This window comes from Echinops telfairi, unplaced genomic scaffold (assembly GCF_000313985.2).
Source record: "Echinops telfairi isolate 266 unplaced genomic scaffold, ASM31398v2 ScPeMD7_8;HRSCAF=38, whole genome shotgun sequence".
NCBI lineage: Eukaryota > Metazoa > Chordata > Mammalia > Afrosoricida > Tenrecidae > Echinops > Echinops telfairi.
Window position 1 is genome coordinate 14,332,069 of NW_022103905.1, and position 20,093 is coordinate 14,352,161.

Here is a 20,093-nt window from a genome sequence, read left to right on the forward strand (position 1 = left end):
TTAAGAGTAAATATTGTTCATAAAACTGAGAATAAAAGCTATCTTCAGTAATCATTGATAAAGCTTACATAGGGCCTTAACTAGAATAAAGAAATCTGACATTTAGTCTTAGTTATTGCTACTAAGTAGAATCTTTCTGGGGCTCATTGTCCCCATGTGTAAAATGAATGAGTTAGGCCAGGGGTCCGCAAACTACGGCCCCGCGGGCCACATGCGGCCGACCGAGGACATTTAGCCAGCTTGCCGGGTGTTTTTGCCCTGTTTGTTTTTTCACTTCAAAATAAGATATGTCCAGTGTGCATTGAAATTTGTTCATAGTTTTTTTTTTTAAACTATAGTCCAGCCCTCCAACGGTCTGAGGGACAGTGAACTGGTCCCGTTTAAAAAGTTTGAGGACCCCTGAGTTAGGCTATACAAGAAAGGGCCTAGCTTAAAAATTCTATGTGAAAATCACAACCACCTTTGAAATACTCTTTAACACAAATAGAACAAGCAGGGAAAGTCTGATTCTAAGGGAAGAATAACTTACAGTCAGGGAAACTAAGAGGAAAAGAATGTAGTAATAACTGAACCCCTTATGAGTAGAGTACTTTTAGAAATGTAACCTACTGTGTACTTTATAACTGCAAAATATTGAAAAAAATATGCAAGTTCATGATATTTTAATACCTGGTACATGGTATTAATAAGAACCCAACATATTATGTATAATTTTGCTAAAATTATGTTAAAATGTCTATGCAGTGATAAGACAGAAATAATTATATAGTATTTTATATAGGCAATATTTTAAAAGTGAAAAGCTCTTTGAACTTTATTGAGGGTATAAATTAATAATCTACATGTATTAAGTACTCACCATGTGCCAAATTCCATACTAAATGCTTTAAGTGAATTTTCTTTTGTTATTTTCCCTAACCAAGCTGAGGTAAACGTTATTACTACTTTGGTTTACATCTAAAGGAAACAGTTTCAAAGGCATGGTGATGTGAAACTCAGGCAATTCATTCCAATTGTACTGTAATGCCCACTACGCTGGACTGCCTTTTTGTGATTTTTATATTTTCACTTTAAAATTTTTAATATGCAATTTATGTGTATTTTATGAAAGTCACTTTATTTTGTAGGTTTTTGTTTTGGGCAGAGAAGCGTTCTCTTCTACCTGCTATCAAGAGAATAATAATTTAGGAAACACAATGACCTCACTGGTTCCAACAGATGGCAGGAAAAGGAAGGTAGCTGTCATCTAGTGAGTGCGTGCTCTTGTTGTGTGCGCCTTCAAGTCAATTCCAACTCACAGCAACCCTGTGTGACAAAGGGGACCTGCCCCAGAGGGTGGGTTTCCTAGGCTGGGACATAACATCGCAGGAAAAAGAGCTGGTCATCTGTTCCCCTAAAAACTTAACAAAAAAGAAAGGAAACTCTCCGTTGTCACTCAGGGGCACTATGAGTTGAAATAGACTCTGCGGCACCTAACAACACAAACGAAATAACAAGGAAGTGTCTGAAAATAACAAGTGCCATAGAAGAGTCACAAGAATCCAATCAGGTATGGTGAAGCTCAGGGTAACACTTTTAACAATTTTCTTTCAGCAGCAAGGTATCAAAATAGAAAAACTAACGACACTGTGGTTTGGCTTTGTGCTGCTAACCGCAAAGCTGGCGGTTCAAACCCACCAGTCACTCTGTGGGAGAAAGCTGAGGGTGTCTGTTACTGGAAAGACTTAGTCTTGGAAATCCTGTACAGGATAACTGGGATTTAGAATTGACTGGAAGCAGTGGGAAAGTAATGAAAGACCGAAACAGCAAAGGCTGCGGGGGTGGGGGGAAGAATAGCTCAAGTGCAAATTCATCCTGTGAGTTTTTAGAAACTTATGTCCGATTGTTTAGTCTCATTAAATTGTAAAAGAGACATTTCTAACTCATAATGTCTTTTGACCCTCCAGAATTATATGTATTCTTGTCCCTTCTAATTGCTATTATTCTATGCAATTCAGTCAATATTATTTATAATATACTGCGTTTAAAATCAAATGTTCTAGGGAGGGGAAAAATGAGGACCTAATGTCGGGGGTTTAAATGGAGAGAAAATGTTTTGAGAAACGATGTACAAATGCGCTTTACACAATTGATGTGTGTATGGATTGGGATAACAGTTGTGTGAGCCCCTAATAAAATGTTAAAAAAGAAAAAAAAAATGTTCTAAAGTTTGAAGGCGGTGATAACTGCACAAGTCTGTAAATATACTAAAAACATTGAATTGTACAGTTAAAATGGGTGGTTTGGGGTAGTAAATTAACTCAATAAAGCTGCTTGTAAAATCAGAATCCACGTAAGCGTTTGTTAATAACTTATGAAATTAATTCTAAATGGAGGAAATTAAACAGCTTATACACAAAAATGAGCACAGAATATAGCCCCTTTACTTTGAACTCTATTATTTTAGATGCACCCTTTTATTCTTTAGCAAAAGTTCTTAAATGTAGTGTTACAGCACATATAATAGTCAGTTACTAAATGATAAATTACCCAAATCTATTAATGATATACTTTATTTTAGGAGCTAAAATGATATTGGAAAAATAATTCTCACTCATTTACATTCTCATATCCTTTGAAGATAATCCCAGATTTACATAAGGAAGAATTACAGGACAATTAATATTAAGCAGATTGCCCTTTTCTATTCTTTGTCAGTATACTGAGAACTTTTACCCATCTCTAGTTGTTTTTCCAAGATTGCAATGGGTCACGGAGCTTTGTAAACTATCGCCTGAGGCTCACATACTACCAGGTAGGACAAATCCCACCATGCCCACTTTATATTTTGTCTATGGTTAATTTCTTCATAGAGCAGGTTTGAGAGGCTGTAACAGTATACTGCAAAGCCAAGAATATTTACTATCTGATCCTTTAGAGAAAAAATTCTTAAGTTATATCATCCTATACTCACCAGCACATCTGATCACTGGAGTTTGTGTGTGTGTGTGTGTGTGTGTGTGTGTGTGTGTGTGTGCGTGTGCATAACTATCTTTTAATGGCTGATCACAGGTGAATACAGGTGAACTAAATGTTTAATTTTTATTGTTCAATTCAATTGAAATACAAGAGTTCTAAATTCCACCTGGGTTACAAAGACCTAAGGATCAATTTCCAAAAGCTCACAGTCACTGAAAGCTCTATGAAGCACACACAGTCCCACTTTAACACTCATGAGGTCCCATGAGTTGGAATCAAGTTGATGGAAATTGGTTTGGGACTTTTGGGTTTTAGGGCACTTAAAATTATGGCAGAGGAAGTTGGGGGGAAATAGGGAGCTAAAACGGTCCAACAACAAAAAATTTCTTTTTTTAATGCCGTAGTTTTTAAGCCTGTTCCTGGGGTTAGTTGGGGCACTGATTCAGAAAATATATTGGTTAGACCTCATCAGCTCTAGTTTCTAAGAACCTGGGGTTCTACTATATTTTTAGATATTAAAAGGCATATTAATTTATTATCCTAATTTTAAATAGGAGCGAAATCCAGATATACAAATTACAGGATAAGACAAAAAAAAGTAAGAAATACTTGATAAAGAATGAGGCATTAAGAAACTTCCGAGGGAAGTTGTATCTGGACCCATGGTGGCCGGTTGGTCTGCCAATCATAAAGTCAGCGGTCTGAACCCACCAGTCACTCTGAAGCCTTTGAAGGTTTAAAGGTTTAGAAATCCAAAGGAGCAGTTCTTCTCTGTCCTGTAGGGTCACTATGAGTTAGAATCGATTAGATGACAGCAAGGTTCTCTTTTTGGTACGGGAGTCTGTACAATACACACAGAGACGACAGGTTGGATACTGAAAACCAGAGCACAGCTTGAGAACAGCGGAAAAGAAAGAAAATTGAAAAGGCACATACATGGAAGGTGTGAGGGGAATTTAGAGCGTTAAAAATGTTTTCGTAAATATGTTGAAGATCTCAATTTTTCTTCTTCAAATTATACAGTAAACATTTCAGAACATATTTTAATATATAGAAGATAACTCACATTAAATGTTCCAGAGGTGAGCTTTACTCCATGTTTCTTTGTAAGAAAAATTCTAACTTTTCTTTTAAGTTATGCCATCTTTTTTTTTTTTTTAATGTTGTGCCATCTTATAAAAAGACTGGAACACTTTAATTTTCATAAAGAAGTTTAAACTCTGACAGACCCATTGTGGGTTCCAGAACATTTGGCTATCCATTTATTGTGCCAAACTCACTACCTGTTAGCCAATTATGACTCATATGGACCCCATAGGACAGAATGGAACTTCTCCTATGGGTTTCTGAGGCTATAAATCTTAGCAGAGTAGGAAGTCTCATCTTCCTCTTGCAGAGTACCGGGTGGGCCCAAAGAGCTCAACTTGTGGTTATGTAGTTAAACAGTCAAACACATAACCCACTATACCATCAGGGCTACTTATTTATTATACAGTAATTCTTATTCCTGGCCCCTTTTTAGATACAAAATTGGAACTACCTGCTAAAAGGGATGTACAACCTAAGGAAAATTCCAAGTTCATGTAATTTGCACTGTTCAAATATATTTTTGGGTCAAAGGACATCATGTGAAGTATAACTTGACCTAAATATTTAGCACAACCCAAAGTACTTTATTTTTTCTAATCATTTTATTAGGGGCTCATACAACTCTTATCACAATCCATACATACATCAATTGTGTAAAGCGCATTTGTACATTCATTGCCCTCATCATTCTCAAAACATTTCCTCTTCACTTAAAACCCCGGCATTAGGTCTTCATTTTCCCCTCCCTCCCCGCTGCCCCCTCCCTCATGAGCCCTTGATAATTTATAAATTATTATTTGTCATATCTTGCCCTGTCCGATGTCTCCCTTCACCCACTTTTCTGTTGTCCGTCCCCCATGGAGGTGGTCACATATAGATCTTTGTAATCGGTTCCCTCTTTCCAACCCACTCTCCCTTTACCCTCCCAGTATCGCCACTCACACCACTGGTCCTGTAGGGCTCATCCGCCCGGGATTGCCTGTATTTCCAGTTCCCATCTGTACCAGTGTACATCCTCTGGTCTAGCCAGATTTGCAAGGTAGAATTCGTATCATGATAGTGGGAGCGGGGAGGAAACATTTAGGAACTAGAGGAAAGTTGTCTTTTTCATCGTTACTACATCGCACCCTGACTGGCTCATCTCCTCCCCGAGACCCCTCTGAAAGGGGATCTCCAGTGGCCTATTAATGGACTTTGGGTCTCCGTTTCACACTCCCCCATCATTCACTATGGTAAGATTTTTTGTTCTGATGATGCCTTATACCTGATCCCTTCAACACCTCGTGGTTGCATAGGCTGGTGTGCTTCTTCCATGTGGGCTTTGTTGCTTCTGAGCTTGATGGCCGCTTGATTACCTTTAAGCCTTTAAGACCCCAGACGCTATACTTTTTGATAGCTTGGCACCATCAGCTTTCTTTGCCACATTTGCTTATGCACCCATTTGTCTTCAGTGATCCCTTCAGCACCTCGTGATCACACAGGCTGATATGTTGTACCATGTGGGCTTTGTTGCTTCTGAGCTAGATGGCCGCTTCAACCCAAAGTACTTTAAAAACCAGTGTGTACTTCCTTTATCTGAGGCTAACTGACACTACGTTAAAATATCCTGATTTTTTAATGGGTGAGCAGAGCAAAGAGTGGTATATGGCATATGTTCTGCATCTCTAAAATGAAAGCAGATAGCAGAAATCTGGTAGCATTTTTGGAATGAGCAGATCAGATGTACCCAGAAACACGCTTAACATTCGAGGCACCAAAATACATGTTGGTCAGTGTAAAGGATAAAATAATTAAGAAAATGTTCTAAAAATTGTTAGTGGTTGGTAGATACACAAGTCTTTTTAATTTATTCAAACCACTGAATTGTATAATATGTGAATAAAACGGTTTCAAAAATTAAAATAAAAGTGACTGTATACACTAGAACTTTGGTACATAATACTCTAGAAGTATTTATTTACTGGAAGATATAAACACTAATCAGTGGTTCTCAAACTTTAGAACCTATAAGAACGACCTTGATGACGAGTTAAAAATACAAGACTGTGCGGCCTCCCCGAGTGTCAGTAGAAACGCAGGCATCTCAAACCAGCCTCCAGGTGACGCCATTGTTGCCGGGCTCCTGGAACCACAGTGTGTGAACCACCACCCTAATCAAATAGACTCGTGAGTAGTATTATACAAAATACCGCTTTAAAGCTAAAACCGTCTTGTTAAAACAACCTAGCTGCTGTACCCCTCAAGAAGCAAGCATATATATCAGGGCAAAAATAAATAAATAAAACAAACTCTATGCTTGACAGCAAAGAAATATGACTAGCCAGTAGACTAGTAAATAAGCTGGTTTGAGAATCTGAAACATTGCAGGCCCCCGGGCTGTTTTCCTATTTCAGCCATTCCCTCTTCACTTCCCAAATAACTCTACCTCCCTCAGTTATAGGCCTCCATTCAAGGTTTTCTCTATAGTAGCTCGGTGCCTTAGGTCTTGGCTCCCCCCAAAATAGGCCAAATCTTCCATAAGGGCCAAACCACAAGGAAGCTATCTCTAGTTCCATGCTCAGGGATCTTTTAAACTCAAAGTTCAACTCTTAGGAACTAGACTGGGACACAGAATAGCTGGTGTGTTCACAAAATCCTAACTAAATACTGCCATATACTCAATTCATGAAAGGTTATGAAAGTGTTTAGTAATCAACTGGTTCGGTATTTTAAAAATGTGAGAGATAATGGCTCTTAAGTGGAACATGCCTAATTTTTTATCTAGAAACATAGTGGAAGACATGTGAATATTAGAACTGAAACTCTTATTAATGATTACTTCAATTTCACCTTTGACCTGAAAAAAAATTACTATAAGACTTCTGTAAAATCTAGCATGAACTTATTAACTCATCTGAGGAGATAATTAATCATATCAAATCAGAAACATTAGTATGTAGAGAAAAATTAAGTGTCTCTAAAAACGTAGTGAACAAAAGCAGTATTCACTAGTACCTACAATTACATGAAAACTAAAAAAATATAAAAGGGCTTGCTCCTAGCTTCAAATAATTTTCTGGTTATTAGGACAACATAGGGGTAAACATGAGTGACTAAGTGCTAAATTGTGCAAAACCCACTATAAACATGAAGTCCAACCTGGACTTGAGTAGTTAAATGCTTCAAAGTATAATGACTGAGAGTCATGACTTCAAGAATGGTTAAGACATGATGAAGTGGGATCTGAGGATAGGGAAATGGCGATTCCAGAAAAGATGCAAACCAGGAACAGATGCAGAGCAACAAAATAAAAGGCAGCTAGTGAGGCGCCTGCTGGACGGAAGTGGATGCTGAATGTTGGTGAACAGCAAGAAACAGGACTTGGTTGAGAGTAGTCTTTGAAACCAGATGGAACTCTGTAGACACGATATGGTGGGCAACAAATCACTGTAGATCTTTAGAAGGGGACTACGAAAAAATGGTTATTTTAGGAGACTTGTTTTGGCAGCCATGAACAGCACAGGTCAGTGGAGGGGCAAACGAGGGGCAGAGTGCAGCATGCTGCTGCTGCTAAACCCAAGAATGAGATGGTAAAGCACTTAACTATGGGCGTGGGAACGGAAGTAAGATCAAAGTTTAAGTGTCATGGCAAATTTGGCAACATATTGAGTATGATAAAAGAGAAAAGTCAAACACTATTTTTAACCTCTTTTAAAAATCAAACATGATTTTTAATATACATTTGGTTGGTTAGACTTGTCTGGTCTGCCTACTTTTTGACAAAGTGAAAAGAGACTTCTTAAAGTACTGAAAAGCCAGGATAACACTACGAAGACTAAAGTATACATGAGCCAAGGCATGTTACTTTCAATGGCCCCTTCTGTGTAAGCTGCACCATGGATAAGAAAGACCAGAGAAAAAATGATGCATTTGAATTACAGTGCTGGCAAAGAATCGAAGTACTAGGGAATCCAGAAAAATGAACAAATTTGTCTTGGAAGACGTACAGCCAGAAAATTCCTTAAAAGTGAGGATGGCAAGGCTTCACCTCACGTACTTTGAGCATTTTATCGGAGGGGCCACTTTGATAAAGCAAAGGGTCGGTGAAGAAGAGGAAGAAGGACGCAGAAACTGCAACAGTAGGTTCAAAGACAGAAGTGATTATGACAATGGTGACGGACCATGCAGTATTTTATTCTGTTGCACACAGGGTTGCTATGAGTTAGAAAGGGCTTAAGGTAAGGTGACCAGATTTAAAGCGGGACACCATTGACCGGGGGTGGGTGGGGTTCTTAATTAAAAATTTGGTCTCTGTGGACCAAACAGACCGTTCCCTAGCTTATCGTACATTCTTTCCAAAAATCAGGACTTTTAAAAAATGCCCAAAATTGGGACTGTCCCGCCAAAAGTGGGACATCTGGTCACCTTAACATAAGGGCACTTGGCAACAGAGGCAGTGAGTGGGCAGTGGTGGTTCCGAGATAGAATTTTCATCTTCATGAGGGATGAATTCTGGGTGAATGACCTGGGTTTGATTCCTGGTGAATGCATCTTATACGTAGCCACTACTATCTGTCAGCATAGTCTTGGTGTTACCATGATGGCAAACAGGTTTTAACAAAGCTTCCAAACTAAGATTGATCAGGAAAAAAAGCTTGGTGATCTACTTCTGAAAATAAGCTAATGAAAAAAATCTATGGTCACAATGGTCTGGTTAGCAAGTGATCATGGGGTAAGAGTAGGACTGGACAGTGTTTTGTTCCCTCATGCCATGAACTGGAGCCTGGCTTGACCTGTAGTCAGAAAACAAGGAGATAAAGAAAGCAGAAACATGTTAATCAGAGGTAACAGAATTCTCTACTCCCTGAGAGAGTACATGAGAAAAAGATAACCACCAAAAATGAATACATAAAAATTACCAAAAGGAAAACAACAAAGTAACAAGAAAAAAACTAAAGTCATAATAAAAAATGAAGATTTAAAAAAGGCCATTGAGTTGGCAAAAAGGGCCCAAAGCCGCACTACATGGGCTCAAAGGAGTCTAAGCAGAGACAAAGAGGAAAATGGAGTCAGGTAGTGGCAAGCTTTTTCACAGTGGCTAAAAGGGTATGTCAGTCTGGGTTGACTAGAGAAACAAATTCACAGAAAGAGCTTTAAAATCAAGAGCAGTTGGATATTGAGAAAACATTCCAGCCCAGTCCAGATCAAGTCCCTCAGTCCTCGTCAGACTCACAAAGCACATGCAATGACTCCGAATGCAGGAAGATCACGGGCCAGTGGGTGGAAGGTCTTGTGGACCCGGCGGTGGAAGCACCTCAGCACTGGCAGGGTCTCCACATGGCTCCTCCAGCTCCCGGGGCTCTGGCTGCATTAGGGTAGCTCCATCAGGCTCACAGTCAGTAATGTGTTGCAGGGAGTGTGTATCTCACAGCTGGTGAGCTATTTATCCCCTTAGCGACTCCAAATGAGGTCATCAAGCTGCGACCTGATTGACAGGATAAACTCCACCCCTTCACTCTTAAGTCTCAAATTGACAGCAGCTTATGTAGCTACCACAATGGGAGAGCAAGAAGGTGAGCCCGGACATTTCAGTTGTTTGGTTATTTTGTCCAAACTAAAATAATGGCCTATTCAAGAAAATTAGAAGACTAACAAAATAAGGAGTGGGAGTCATAACTTTCTTCCCCCACCCAAATGCAAACATTGTTACCACTTTCAAAATGCATATCCCAACTCACTCACCAAAAACTCAAGTAGGCTTATAAAAGTACACATGACAGGAAAATAATTGAAGGGCTGGGAGGGGAGGGAAAAAAACACACAAAAGCAATGGATAGGGCTAATACAAGGAGTGGTTATTATATACTTCAAATCTTTTCAAATGTGGTTAATAAACACATATATATCTTTCTTAATTTTTTTATTATTGAAGTTAAAATGTTTGCCTGTTTATTAATATCTTAAGGACTGTAGTATTGTTTTGCAAAATGAACATTTGCCCCTTCATTCATTTACTGGATGACATAATTTCTCACATGACTCAGATTGAGCTCTTCAGGTCACAGATATCTACCCTTTATTTTACTGCAAAGTAATTTTCTACAAGGTTGAGTGTTGTTGCTTTTATAAAGTCATAAAACATATCTAACGTTATAAGAAAAGAAGCTTGTGGGAAAGAAGAGTTTAATGATGCGTTAGAACAAAGTCCCTAAATATACAGAAAGGGATGAATACAAAGTACTGGAATAAAAACTGCCTCTAGTAATAAAAAAATACATGGGTATAAAAGTTAAATTACAGGCTGAATGAGGTACATGAGGGAACTCACATCAAATACCATAAGCCTCTTCATGAAGTAGCTTCATTGCCCGAGTCAATTCAGGGCATACAGTACTCTTCCAAGACTGCTTTGCAGCCAGCTCCTACATACATTATTATCCTCAGTATCCATTCATCCCCATCCTTCTCTTTTCTATGATTTTCTTATATTCTTTCGTCTATCTTTGAAAATCAAACTTCAGATGAGAAGATAAGATAGGGTTTGCTTGGTTAGGAGCCTGCCCTTCAAATAAATTCACTTTGTCCCAAATTATTTTCCACTGATTAGTCCCCTTATTGGCAAGGTTCACTGCCATCAGCAGCTCTCTTAATTCCTGCTCATAAGAATAAGGTTCTCCCAGCAAAGCTACTGTTAAATGTGTTTGCACCAATAGCTCACCCCTTGACTTTTCAAGTTAAGCTATCATCCTAAGTTTTGCCTATAAAAATATTATGTCTGTCTACATAATGCTCATTTCTCCCACTGATTACATCATTATTGCATTTAACACCATCTTTTGTTAAATTGATAATGGATGCATCTACCACACAGGAACGTTTGAAAAGGGCAGTGATGTCTTATTACTTTTTAAGCTTCCTATGCCTTTTATGTGGTAGACAGTAAATAAATTGAATTCAGGCTTCTTTTTCTGAAAAAGTATACTTCTTGTGCCACGGGGAAAACTAATATTAAGGTCAGGTTTAATACATAAAAATGAATTGGATATCTTCCCAAGTCACTAAAGTTTTAGAACAAGTTTATGGGAATGCTGCTCTACATAAAACCTCAGTGGTAGACGAATCAAGAGAAAGAAAGCAGTCAGCCTTAACAACGGAAGAAGCTGTTGTCACCGGCTTGGAGGACCCTTGTAGAATCAACATTAATGCGATGGCTACTCAAGTTGGGATCTCATATGATCAAGTGTTTTTAATCTCAGAAAGCTTTGGGCTCAATGGGTGCCAAAAGCATTGCATGATGATCAGCTAACTCTAAGAGTGGATCTTTCCGTCGTCAGTCTTTTAAGCAAGATCAAACCTAACGAAGATGACTTTAAAGAATGACTAGTAACCAGAGTTGAGTTTGGGTTTATCAATATGATCCAGAGAGCAGGGTCCAATAAAAACAGCTGCTTCTGAGGGAATCTGATGAGTTCATTCAATTCAAGGCAGAGAAGTCAAGTCAGTGGGTTGTGTATGGATGGGGTTTGCTTTGGGGGAGTCCAAAGAGGTTAATCTTGATAAGATTTTCTCACAGGACAAAGGACAATCATGAGGGCTTAGTAGGAAGAAGTTTTAAGAAAATGGAAAACTGCATTGCTGAGAGAAGGGTCAGGAAAGCTGCACTGTGGAATTATATTTTCCATCACAAAATGTACCTGTTGACTGTTAGCAAGGGCTTTCCAATGAAAATTTCCTTGGGAAACCTTACCCTATCCACCTTCCTGCCCGGGTCTTACCCCTTCAGACTCCTTTGTGTTCCCCACAAAGAATATTGAAATGAAACACAATTTGAGTCCCTTGAGGATAACAAAACTGCCAATTTGATGTGGTATAAAAAGAATATAGGAAGGTTAGAGAGATAAAAACTGCCTTTTGAAGTATGTAGGCTTAAATGGAGGCTATACTGAGAAGCATTAATCACATTTTGATGCTTTTGTTTAAAGGTTTCTATGATTTTATAGTAATACTTTTTTATTTACCTTTGTGATCACTCATTGAACTCCTATGATTTGTACATATTAGAAAACCAGTCTGTTTTATTTACATTGAGTAAAAAAATCTAATGAACTCATCTCAGATAAGACCTATCTAAATTACTGGAAAAAATCAATTTACACAACTCGAATCATTGTTGCCCAGAAATATGAAAAGTTTCACAAAGGCGGGGTTTACAAGTTGGCTCTTAATGCTTTTATCAGTAGAACAGGAGAAGGGTTCTTAAGGTATAGGGCCAGCCCAGGTATAAGTAGAGAAACAAGGTAATGAAACTACAGTCCAAATTGAAATAGCCACTTACTACAGTAATCCTCTCATTCTCATCTTGTCGCTGCTTGGCAGCACAAAGTGATCAAAGCAGGAAAACCACAGAAAAATTTAAATACAGTAGAGAAAGAAAAACACAAACCCAAGTGCTCTCTGTGTTAGTGTGTATCCTAGCAACTCTTACCCTTCAAGACAACCAATATTCTGATACTTTATTTATAAAGAGCTTCAAGTACTAAAAGTAATTTCAGAGAGAAAAGGGGAGGCAAGGGCCGGGCTGCCTACCATCCCTTTTCAGTCCCGTGGTCTTGACAGGCATCACTAATCAATCAGATTTAGGCTGCTAATTCACATCAATTTGCCAATCCATTGGAATGTGTAAAGGTATCCGTCTCTATGTGAACACTTTCTACCCAAACTCAGAAAATAAATGTTGTTGTTAGGTGTCATTCAGTGAGTTGGTTCAGAAAACAAATGGACTTAGATAAATATTTTCCTAAGTAAGACTATCGGGAGGAGATTGTATTTCACACTGAATAAAGTAAATGCCAAAACACACATACAAGTAAGTTATGGAATATCAAAAAAGGGAAAACAAATGTCTTAAATTTTTTACTCTCATGGGTTAAGCTCGAACACTATCTGAATCTCATACTCAGCAATCAACGGCATTAAAGTCCTTAAAGTTTATTATTCCTTATTTTATCATCCTGCCCAGCGGAGAAAGATTATTCCTCTTACTGGCCCAGGCTGCTCATCTTTAACCTCAACTCTTAGAATCGTCTAGAAAGTAGAAGAGAAAGCAATTAAAAGGCTAATGGTAGGAAGACTGATGGAGGAGGCACTGGATAAAAGTATGAGTAAAAAGGGCTGTCCCATTTTCAAGTGATCTAGTTTGGTCAATATGTGGAGTAATCATCTTATTTATAATACATAAAGAACATTCTGTCAGACCTGCCCATAAACAGGTCTAACCTAGATAAAAAAGTTGTGAAGCTCAACCTTACACTAAATCCTTCTGAAATAATGTGTACCTTCCTTATTTACATAATTAAATTTATTATATAATATTCACTACTGTCTTTAAATATTACATACTTAGTATAAAAAGATTCATATGTAAGAATTTATAAGTACTGAGCACTTCTCTATAAAGAAAAGACACAAATCTCTTTCCCAGTGCAATCTCTCAACTAGCAGCTGGTAAACTCCCCAACGAACAATTACTTAAACAATCAACATTAAAAACATTCTAAATGTAATACATATTCAATAAATATTTGAAGGCCGAATCTCACATAACCAAACCCTTACACAATTTGCCTAAGTACTTGCATACTATTCTTGCTTAGAGTATTCAAATTCACTTAAATGACAATTTTAATGATATCCATTTGTAGATCTTATGTACATATTTTCTAATATAGAAACTGATTTGATGCTGTTTTTTAGTCAAAGTATATCTTTTTTTAAAAAAAATAGGTATTTCTGTCTTTTCTACAACTTTGAAGCTCATTTTTCTCATTGACACCAACTACTAGTGGGGCGGAATCCAAAGCAAGTTTGCACACACCATCATTCAAGATACTTTCCAAGGGGAAGAGCATATTGGTTGATTAATTGTATATATTGCACTAATATAATTAGACATAAATAAAAACCTGTTACTGCTAGGTGTCATTGAGTAGATTCCACTCATAACGACCTTACGTACAGCAGAACTAAAGACTGCCCTGGACCTGGGCCACCCTCACCATCAATGCTGTGTGTGTTTCAGCCTTGGGTGCAGCCACTATGTCAATCAATCTATCTTGCTGACGGTATTCTTTTTCACTGACCTGCTCCTTTACTGAGCATTATATCCCTTCTAGGAGTGGACAGCCTACTTCATCTTTCAGCACCCTATCCGACAACACTCTGCTGTTATTCATAAGGTTTTCAGTAGCTAATCCCGCAGAAGTGGAAAGCCTATTCCTTCTTGTCTGATCTTAGTACGGAAACTGCTGAAACCTATTCACCTTGAGTGACCCTGTTGATATTTGAAATACAGGTGACTAGTTTCCAGTATCAGAGCAAGACTCAAGCTACCACAGTACTGACAAAGTGGTAGTATATAAGCTAAACCAAGCTTAGAAGCAAGGGCCTTGAAGTTGCTTAGCCTGTCTCTTTGACCAATAAGGAAGACAATGTCATCAGTTTCAAACCATAGGAGAGGAAGTAACTGCCTCCTTTCTTGCATCAGAAATACCTAATGTCTAGGGCACAACTATCACAGCTGGCGTAAATGTGAATGAGCAAAAAGCATTTTACATTTTTTTGTGTTTTTGGCATACCTCCTAACCTGAGGCTGAACTCAGGGTTGGTGGTATGTCAACCAATTAACCAAAAACATACAAATGCCAATTAATGTACTGCTCATTCTCCATTTTATTATTATTTTTTCAATCATTTTATTAGGGGCTCATACAACTCTTATCACAATCCATACACACATCAACTGTGTAAAGCGCATTTGTACATTTTTGCCCTCATTCTCATTCTCCATTTTAAAAGAAAAAGGATGATCATAGACTTATAGTTAAAATTATTTCTAAAGTTATAAGCTATCTAATTAACAGCTCCTATTTCAACTAAAGGAATAACAATTGTTTCTCAGAGTTAATAAATTTCCTGAGCTATAACCATGGATATAACACAGCTACTGAATTCTAGGGTTTGGGGTGAAACCCGGGACTAACATAGCATTGCTATGTAAACCTATGGATCACCATACACTGGCCACTACAACTAAGATGCAAACGAGATGTTTACAGTCATAAAAAAAAGTAAACAAAATTACACAACTTTGCTTAAATTTAGAATTTATAAAGACCTAAAATGGTCCACATACACATATATGTATTCTTTGATTATAAATCAAAACAATTCAGAAATCTGCATGTCGTCTAGAAGCAGCCTTGACATGGCATTGGTTAATGTGCTTAGCTGTCAACCAAAAGGTGAGCGCTCAAAATCCACCAGCCACTCCACGAGACAAAGATGTAACAGTCTGTTCTTATAGAGACGCCAACTGCGGAAATCCTATGGGACGTTTCTACTCGGCCCTGTAGGGCCACCAGGAATCGGACCTGACTCACTGGCACAACAACATGCCCTACAGAAATGATGAAGAGAAGGAACTGTGGTTCCAGTGCTACTACTGCTAGAGTCTGAAAAGTCAGGCTCAGAAAGTCTGATAGCTTCCCTTCAGTCAGTTTACAAATTTTCCTAAAATGGAGACATCTTGTAAGACTGTTTTAAGAAAGCTTGAAAGGAAATGAGCAAGTTACATAAACAAAAATAGCGATTGTTAACTGATTTATTTTTGATCCCTGAATTTGTCTGTTGAGTAAATAATTAGGATATTTTCTACAACACATTTGGTTTCTTCTGAACATCTAGATAAAAATTTATTGTCTTTTTTTCTTTTGTTATTTGTCTCTTTTGTATAGTAAATACAATATTTGTCTATTTTTCTTTTTTGTATAGTAAATGTTCTCTATAAGGACTTCTAATAAAACTGCTTTAAAAGGGAAAGAAAAGCACAATCTTTCTGTCTAAATGAAGTTAATTGTCTTTCATTTTTAATGTTTTTACTATGAAAATACTGGGACACAGAAGGAAGGGAAAACTTACTTTGATGTAAGTTTAAGAAGTGTTTCAGTGGTTCAGAAGGTAGGTCATGGCTTTGTTTTAGGTTTTATGAGTCTTTTTTAGAAGAAGCATGGGCTACTAGCTTTCCTTAAATAAAGATGTTTGTTACAATGCTGTTTATAAAAGACAAGTAACATTCTTATGTGATACACCAAGCTAAACCAAACCCACTGCCATCGGGCTGATTGATGGCATCATCATAATGACCCTTTACAGCACAGCAGAATGGAGCTCCGTAGGGTTTCCAAGACTGTAATTCTTCACAGGAACAGAAACTCTCCTCTTTCTCCCACGGTAGGTTTGAACCACCAACTTGAGGTTAGCAGGCCAAATCTTAATCCCATTATGGCAAAGGACTCCTTCTCGGAAGATATTCAGTATTAAACCTACCTCTATAAATGAGGCTCCTAAGTGAGGTATGTGAGTGTGTAAGAATGAGGGTGGTCAGGAAAGGTACAGGCTTGTTAACCTGAGCTGCCTGTTGTTAATTCATGCCAAGTTGGTGCCGACTCATAGCGACCTTATTTATTTATGTACAACAGATTAAAACACTGGTCCTGCGCCATCCTCACATTCGTAGTTATGTTTGAGCCCATCGTTGCTTAAGCTGGACTTAAGTTGAAGGTATGAAAAAATAGATTATACTAATATTAAAGAGTGATTAAACTATTTTCCTAGAAATACCTTAAAAATGTATTACATTCCAACTCTTAAGAAACAGTATTTCCTATCTCAGTTAAGTGCCATGGTTTCTATTCTTTTTCAAAGGCACAATTAATGCTTGAAATTACAATGGACATACTTTTATCAGATTGCATTTTAATTTAATAAACAGAATAAATTAATTATTAACTACGATAATAAGTATCTCATTGTCCAGCTAAAGGCCTACACCACATACTATATTTGTCCTGTACGAGGACAAGTACAGACTTGTTTGTAACCCACAAGTCGAGTAATTTAAAAACTGTGATCAAGCTAAATGCAAAACCCATCTGTTAATTTTTAAATGCCACATTTCTTTCTAATGTAATTAAAACTTAATAGTGGTACCAAAGGATGATATAGAAAGTACTATAACATTAATAATTTCCTTGAACACATCAGGTGTTAAAATATCTTAGAAGCGAGAATGGCAAGGTTTTCCTTGTGTACTCTGGACATGTTACTAGGAAGGACCAGTCCCTGAAGCTAGGCATGTTGGGTAGGTCGGCAAAAAGGAGGAAGACGCTCCACCAAATGGATTGACAGTCAGTGGCTGCAATAATGGACTGAGACGTAGCAACAACCGTGAGGATGATGCAGGACTTGGCAGGGTTTCATCCTGTTCATGAGTATGTTATGAGCTGGAACCAATTCCTGGTTAACAAGAACAACGTATTTGGTAAAATGGTATTGCCTCAAAATATGCAAAATGAGATACTCAAGGAGTTGTAATCTTATCTCTTCAGAATGTTTTAATTTAATAGAGATATTCCATATCTTAGGACAAAATAGTAATAAAGGAATTTTCCCACTTCAATATGTTTTATATTGTCACTTGGTGAATAATATAAACCTAGTCTTGGGGAGCAGAAAGCATAACAATATATTAAATATAACCACTAATATTATTTGTTCTCAAGTTTTAAATATGAAATCATTTTTTGCAAATAGCATTTCCAGTGTTGAAAATTAAATGCTAATAACTCATATTCCATTTTAAAATATAAATATATAAATTGCATATTTGGGAATCAAGATGTTTACTGTCCATTCATTCTTGTTTTAGAGCAAGTGCCCAAAATTGAAGTCCACTCTACTTCAGGATAAGTATTTCTAGATTAAAGCCACTGCATTTAAGATGCAATGCGTGTGTAAATATAAACTATCAATGGTAGCACAATTAAATCATATAATCTATCAGAAAGAACATTTCACTAGCATTATATTCAAATTCACCTAGTTGCCTCACAGTTCCCTCTTGAGAAATGGAAATGAAGGTGCCTTTGCCCTGTTGTTCACATAATACTACAATACACATTATGAAACTTTTAGAATTTCCCTTTCTTAAAGATGCAGAAAGCAAGGTAATTACTTCAATCTCATGGACACTAAATTACATTATGTTAGTAAGAGAAAAAAAAAAGTAACACTTTGGTTTTGTGGCAACCCTGAAGGTAAGCAGGAAATTAAGCTTCTCTTAAATTACAGCTTTAAAACAAAGTTTGGGGGGGGTGTCCACCTGAAGAATAAGTGCCTTTTACACAAACACACAGACAGAATTTTACTTACCTGACCTACTCAAAGTTGCCAGAACATGCCTTGTCAAAGCCCCCCACCCCCCAAAAAGCTACTCTAAAATATCTAAACTTCAGTTTAAATTTAAGACTGAAAGCAAGCTATTGAATTGCCAACTACTATGTTGTATGAAACTATTAAAGCCTGCATTGACCTACTTCATATTAGAATCATGACAACATGGATGCATGCCAAGAAAATAATGAAAATCACTCCATGAGCCTTAACTTTGCATTAAACAGGTACTGCTTTTTTAAGGTCTAAATATGCAGAACTTTTAGGATTAGAATGTAATAAAAATATGGAGTTTTGATATGTCAGAAGTCATTTTCAATGATGGACCTGCAGGATTTCATTTTCAAATCTGAGCTTTGTTTACACACCACACTTAAATTCTAATTTTTAATGTCCACTAAAAGCAATCTCTTACATCAAATTCTAACACTGCTTCCCATTTTTGAAAAAGGACTACACTTTGTAAAAGTGTCAGGGAAGAATCCCACAAAACAATGCACTCAAGTTCATGTTCAAAGCAGTATTTTCAACCGCTCAAACAGAGGATGGACTTAACTCCGTGTATTTAATTATTAAAAGGCTGCCATCAGCCTGCAAGAGCGTTCAGTATAACGCTGAAATATTGGAAATTCTCATGCTAGAAAGTCCAGGAATAGCAAATGATATGTCATCTACTGCTTCTAAAAAAAGGCACCCAGTGGCAAGACATTTTTTTTTATTCTCAAAAATCACTCCATACTACCAACCACCACCTTCAAATAAAATATCCTCATTCTTAGAAAAAAGCACTTTATTCACAATTCATGCAGTGTCTACGGTATCTGGAGAAGGGCAATTTAATCTTCGAATAAAGGAGCCCCAAACCCTCCAGAAACAGCAGGGGTTACTGAGAGGAAGCGGCACATTAGGTTTTGTGCTGCATATTAATATTCCTACACACATTGTCTGTTTGGTGAAAAAATCACAATACACTCCTCCTTTCTCCAAGACTGCAAAAAGGAGTAAACACATTTTCCATTTTCCAGTCCCAAATCCATGCTCCCATCATGCAGCATGACTACATTCCGACCCATGTTTCGCTTACACTAGGTGAAAAACACAAATCTCGTTTATGAGGTGCTCTCACAATTGAGAAGGGGGTAACAGCTTTTTTTGGGGGGAGGGGGGGCAAGGAGTCCAGGGGCTGATGCAAAGTCCCCACCCCTCCAGAGGTCCTATAAATATGCACTCGCCCCTGGAAAGCCACAGTCAATGAATGCATCAGCCGCCGCCGCCCCCCCACCCCCTTTGCAGCAGCAATGTGCTGGGCTTTTTACCCCAGCGATGGAGGATCCTCTTACCAGATGGAGTTCTTGATCTTGTGTTGCAGCGCGCTGGCCTCTGTCCCTGGCAGCCCGGGCACCAGGGCTGGCAGGGCCACCCCCGGGTGGGGGGCGCTGGGGGAAAGCTGCTGAGGGGCATCAGGCGGCTGTGGTGGCGGCGGCTGTTGTTGTTCCTCTGCCATCGCTGCTGGAGGGGTGGGAGGGAGGGAGGGAAGATGGGGGCGCGGGGAAGGGTGCGGGAGGAGACGGGGAGGACCGAGGGGGGAGAGGAGGAGAAGGGGGACGGGGAGAGGAGGAGGAGGAGGAAGGAAGCTGAATAAACTAGGCCTTTACCCCAGGGCTCGAGTGAGTGGCTTTCGCCTGCCGCCTGGGGGACATCACCGGGGAGACCGAGCGGCTCCTCACGGCCCGGGCGCTTCACCGCGGGCGAGGCATGGCGGCGCCCCTCAGACCCCC

General features: G+C 38.4%; 1 protein-coding gene across 1 annotated transcript in view; it reads right to left on the reverse strand.

Annotated features, from left to right (window-relative positions):
- The window catches only part of RFX7 (regulatory factor X7), a 96,580-nt gene extending 76,761 nt beyond the window's left edge, over positions 1-19,819 (reverse strand). Inside the window, exon 1 of the mRNA XM_004709443.3 lies at positions 19,656-19,819. Coding sequence (XP_004709500.1) covers positions 19,656-19,819 — 164 coding nt within the window. The remainder of the gene's footprint in view (positions 1-19,655) is intronic.
- Between the last annotated feature and the right edge of the window lie 274 nt (positions 19,820-20,093).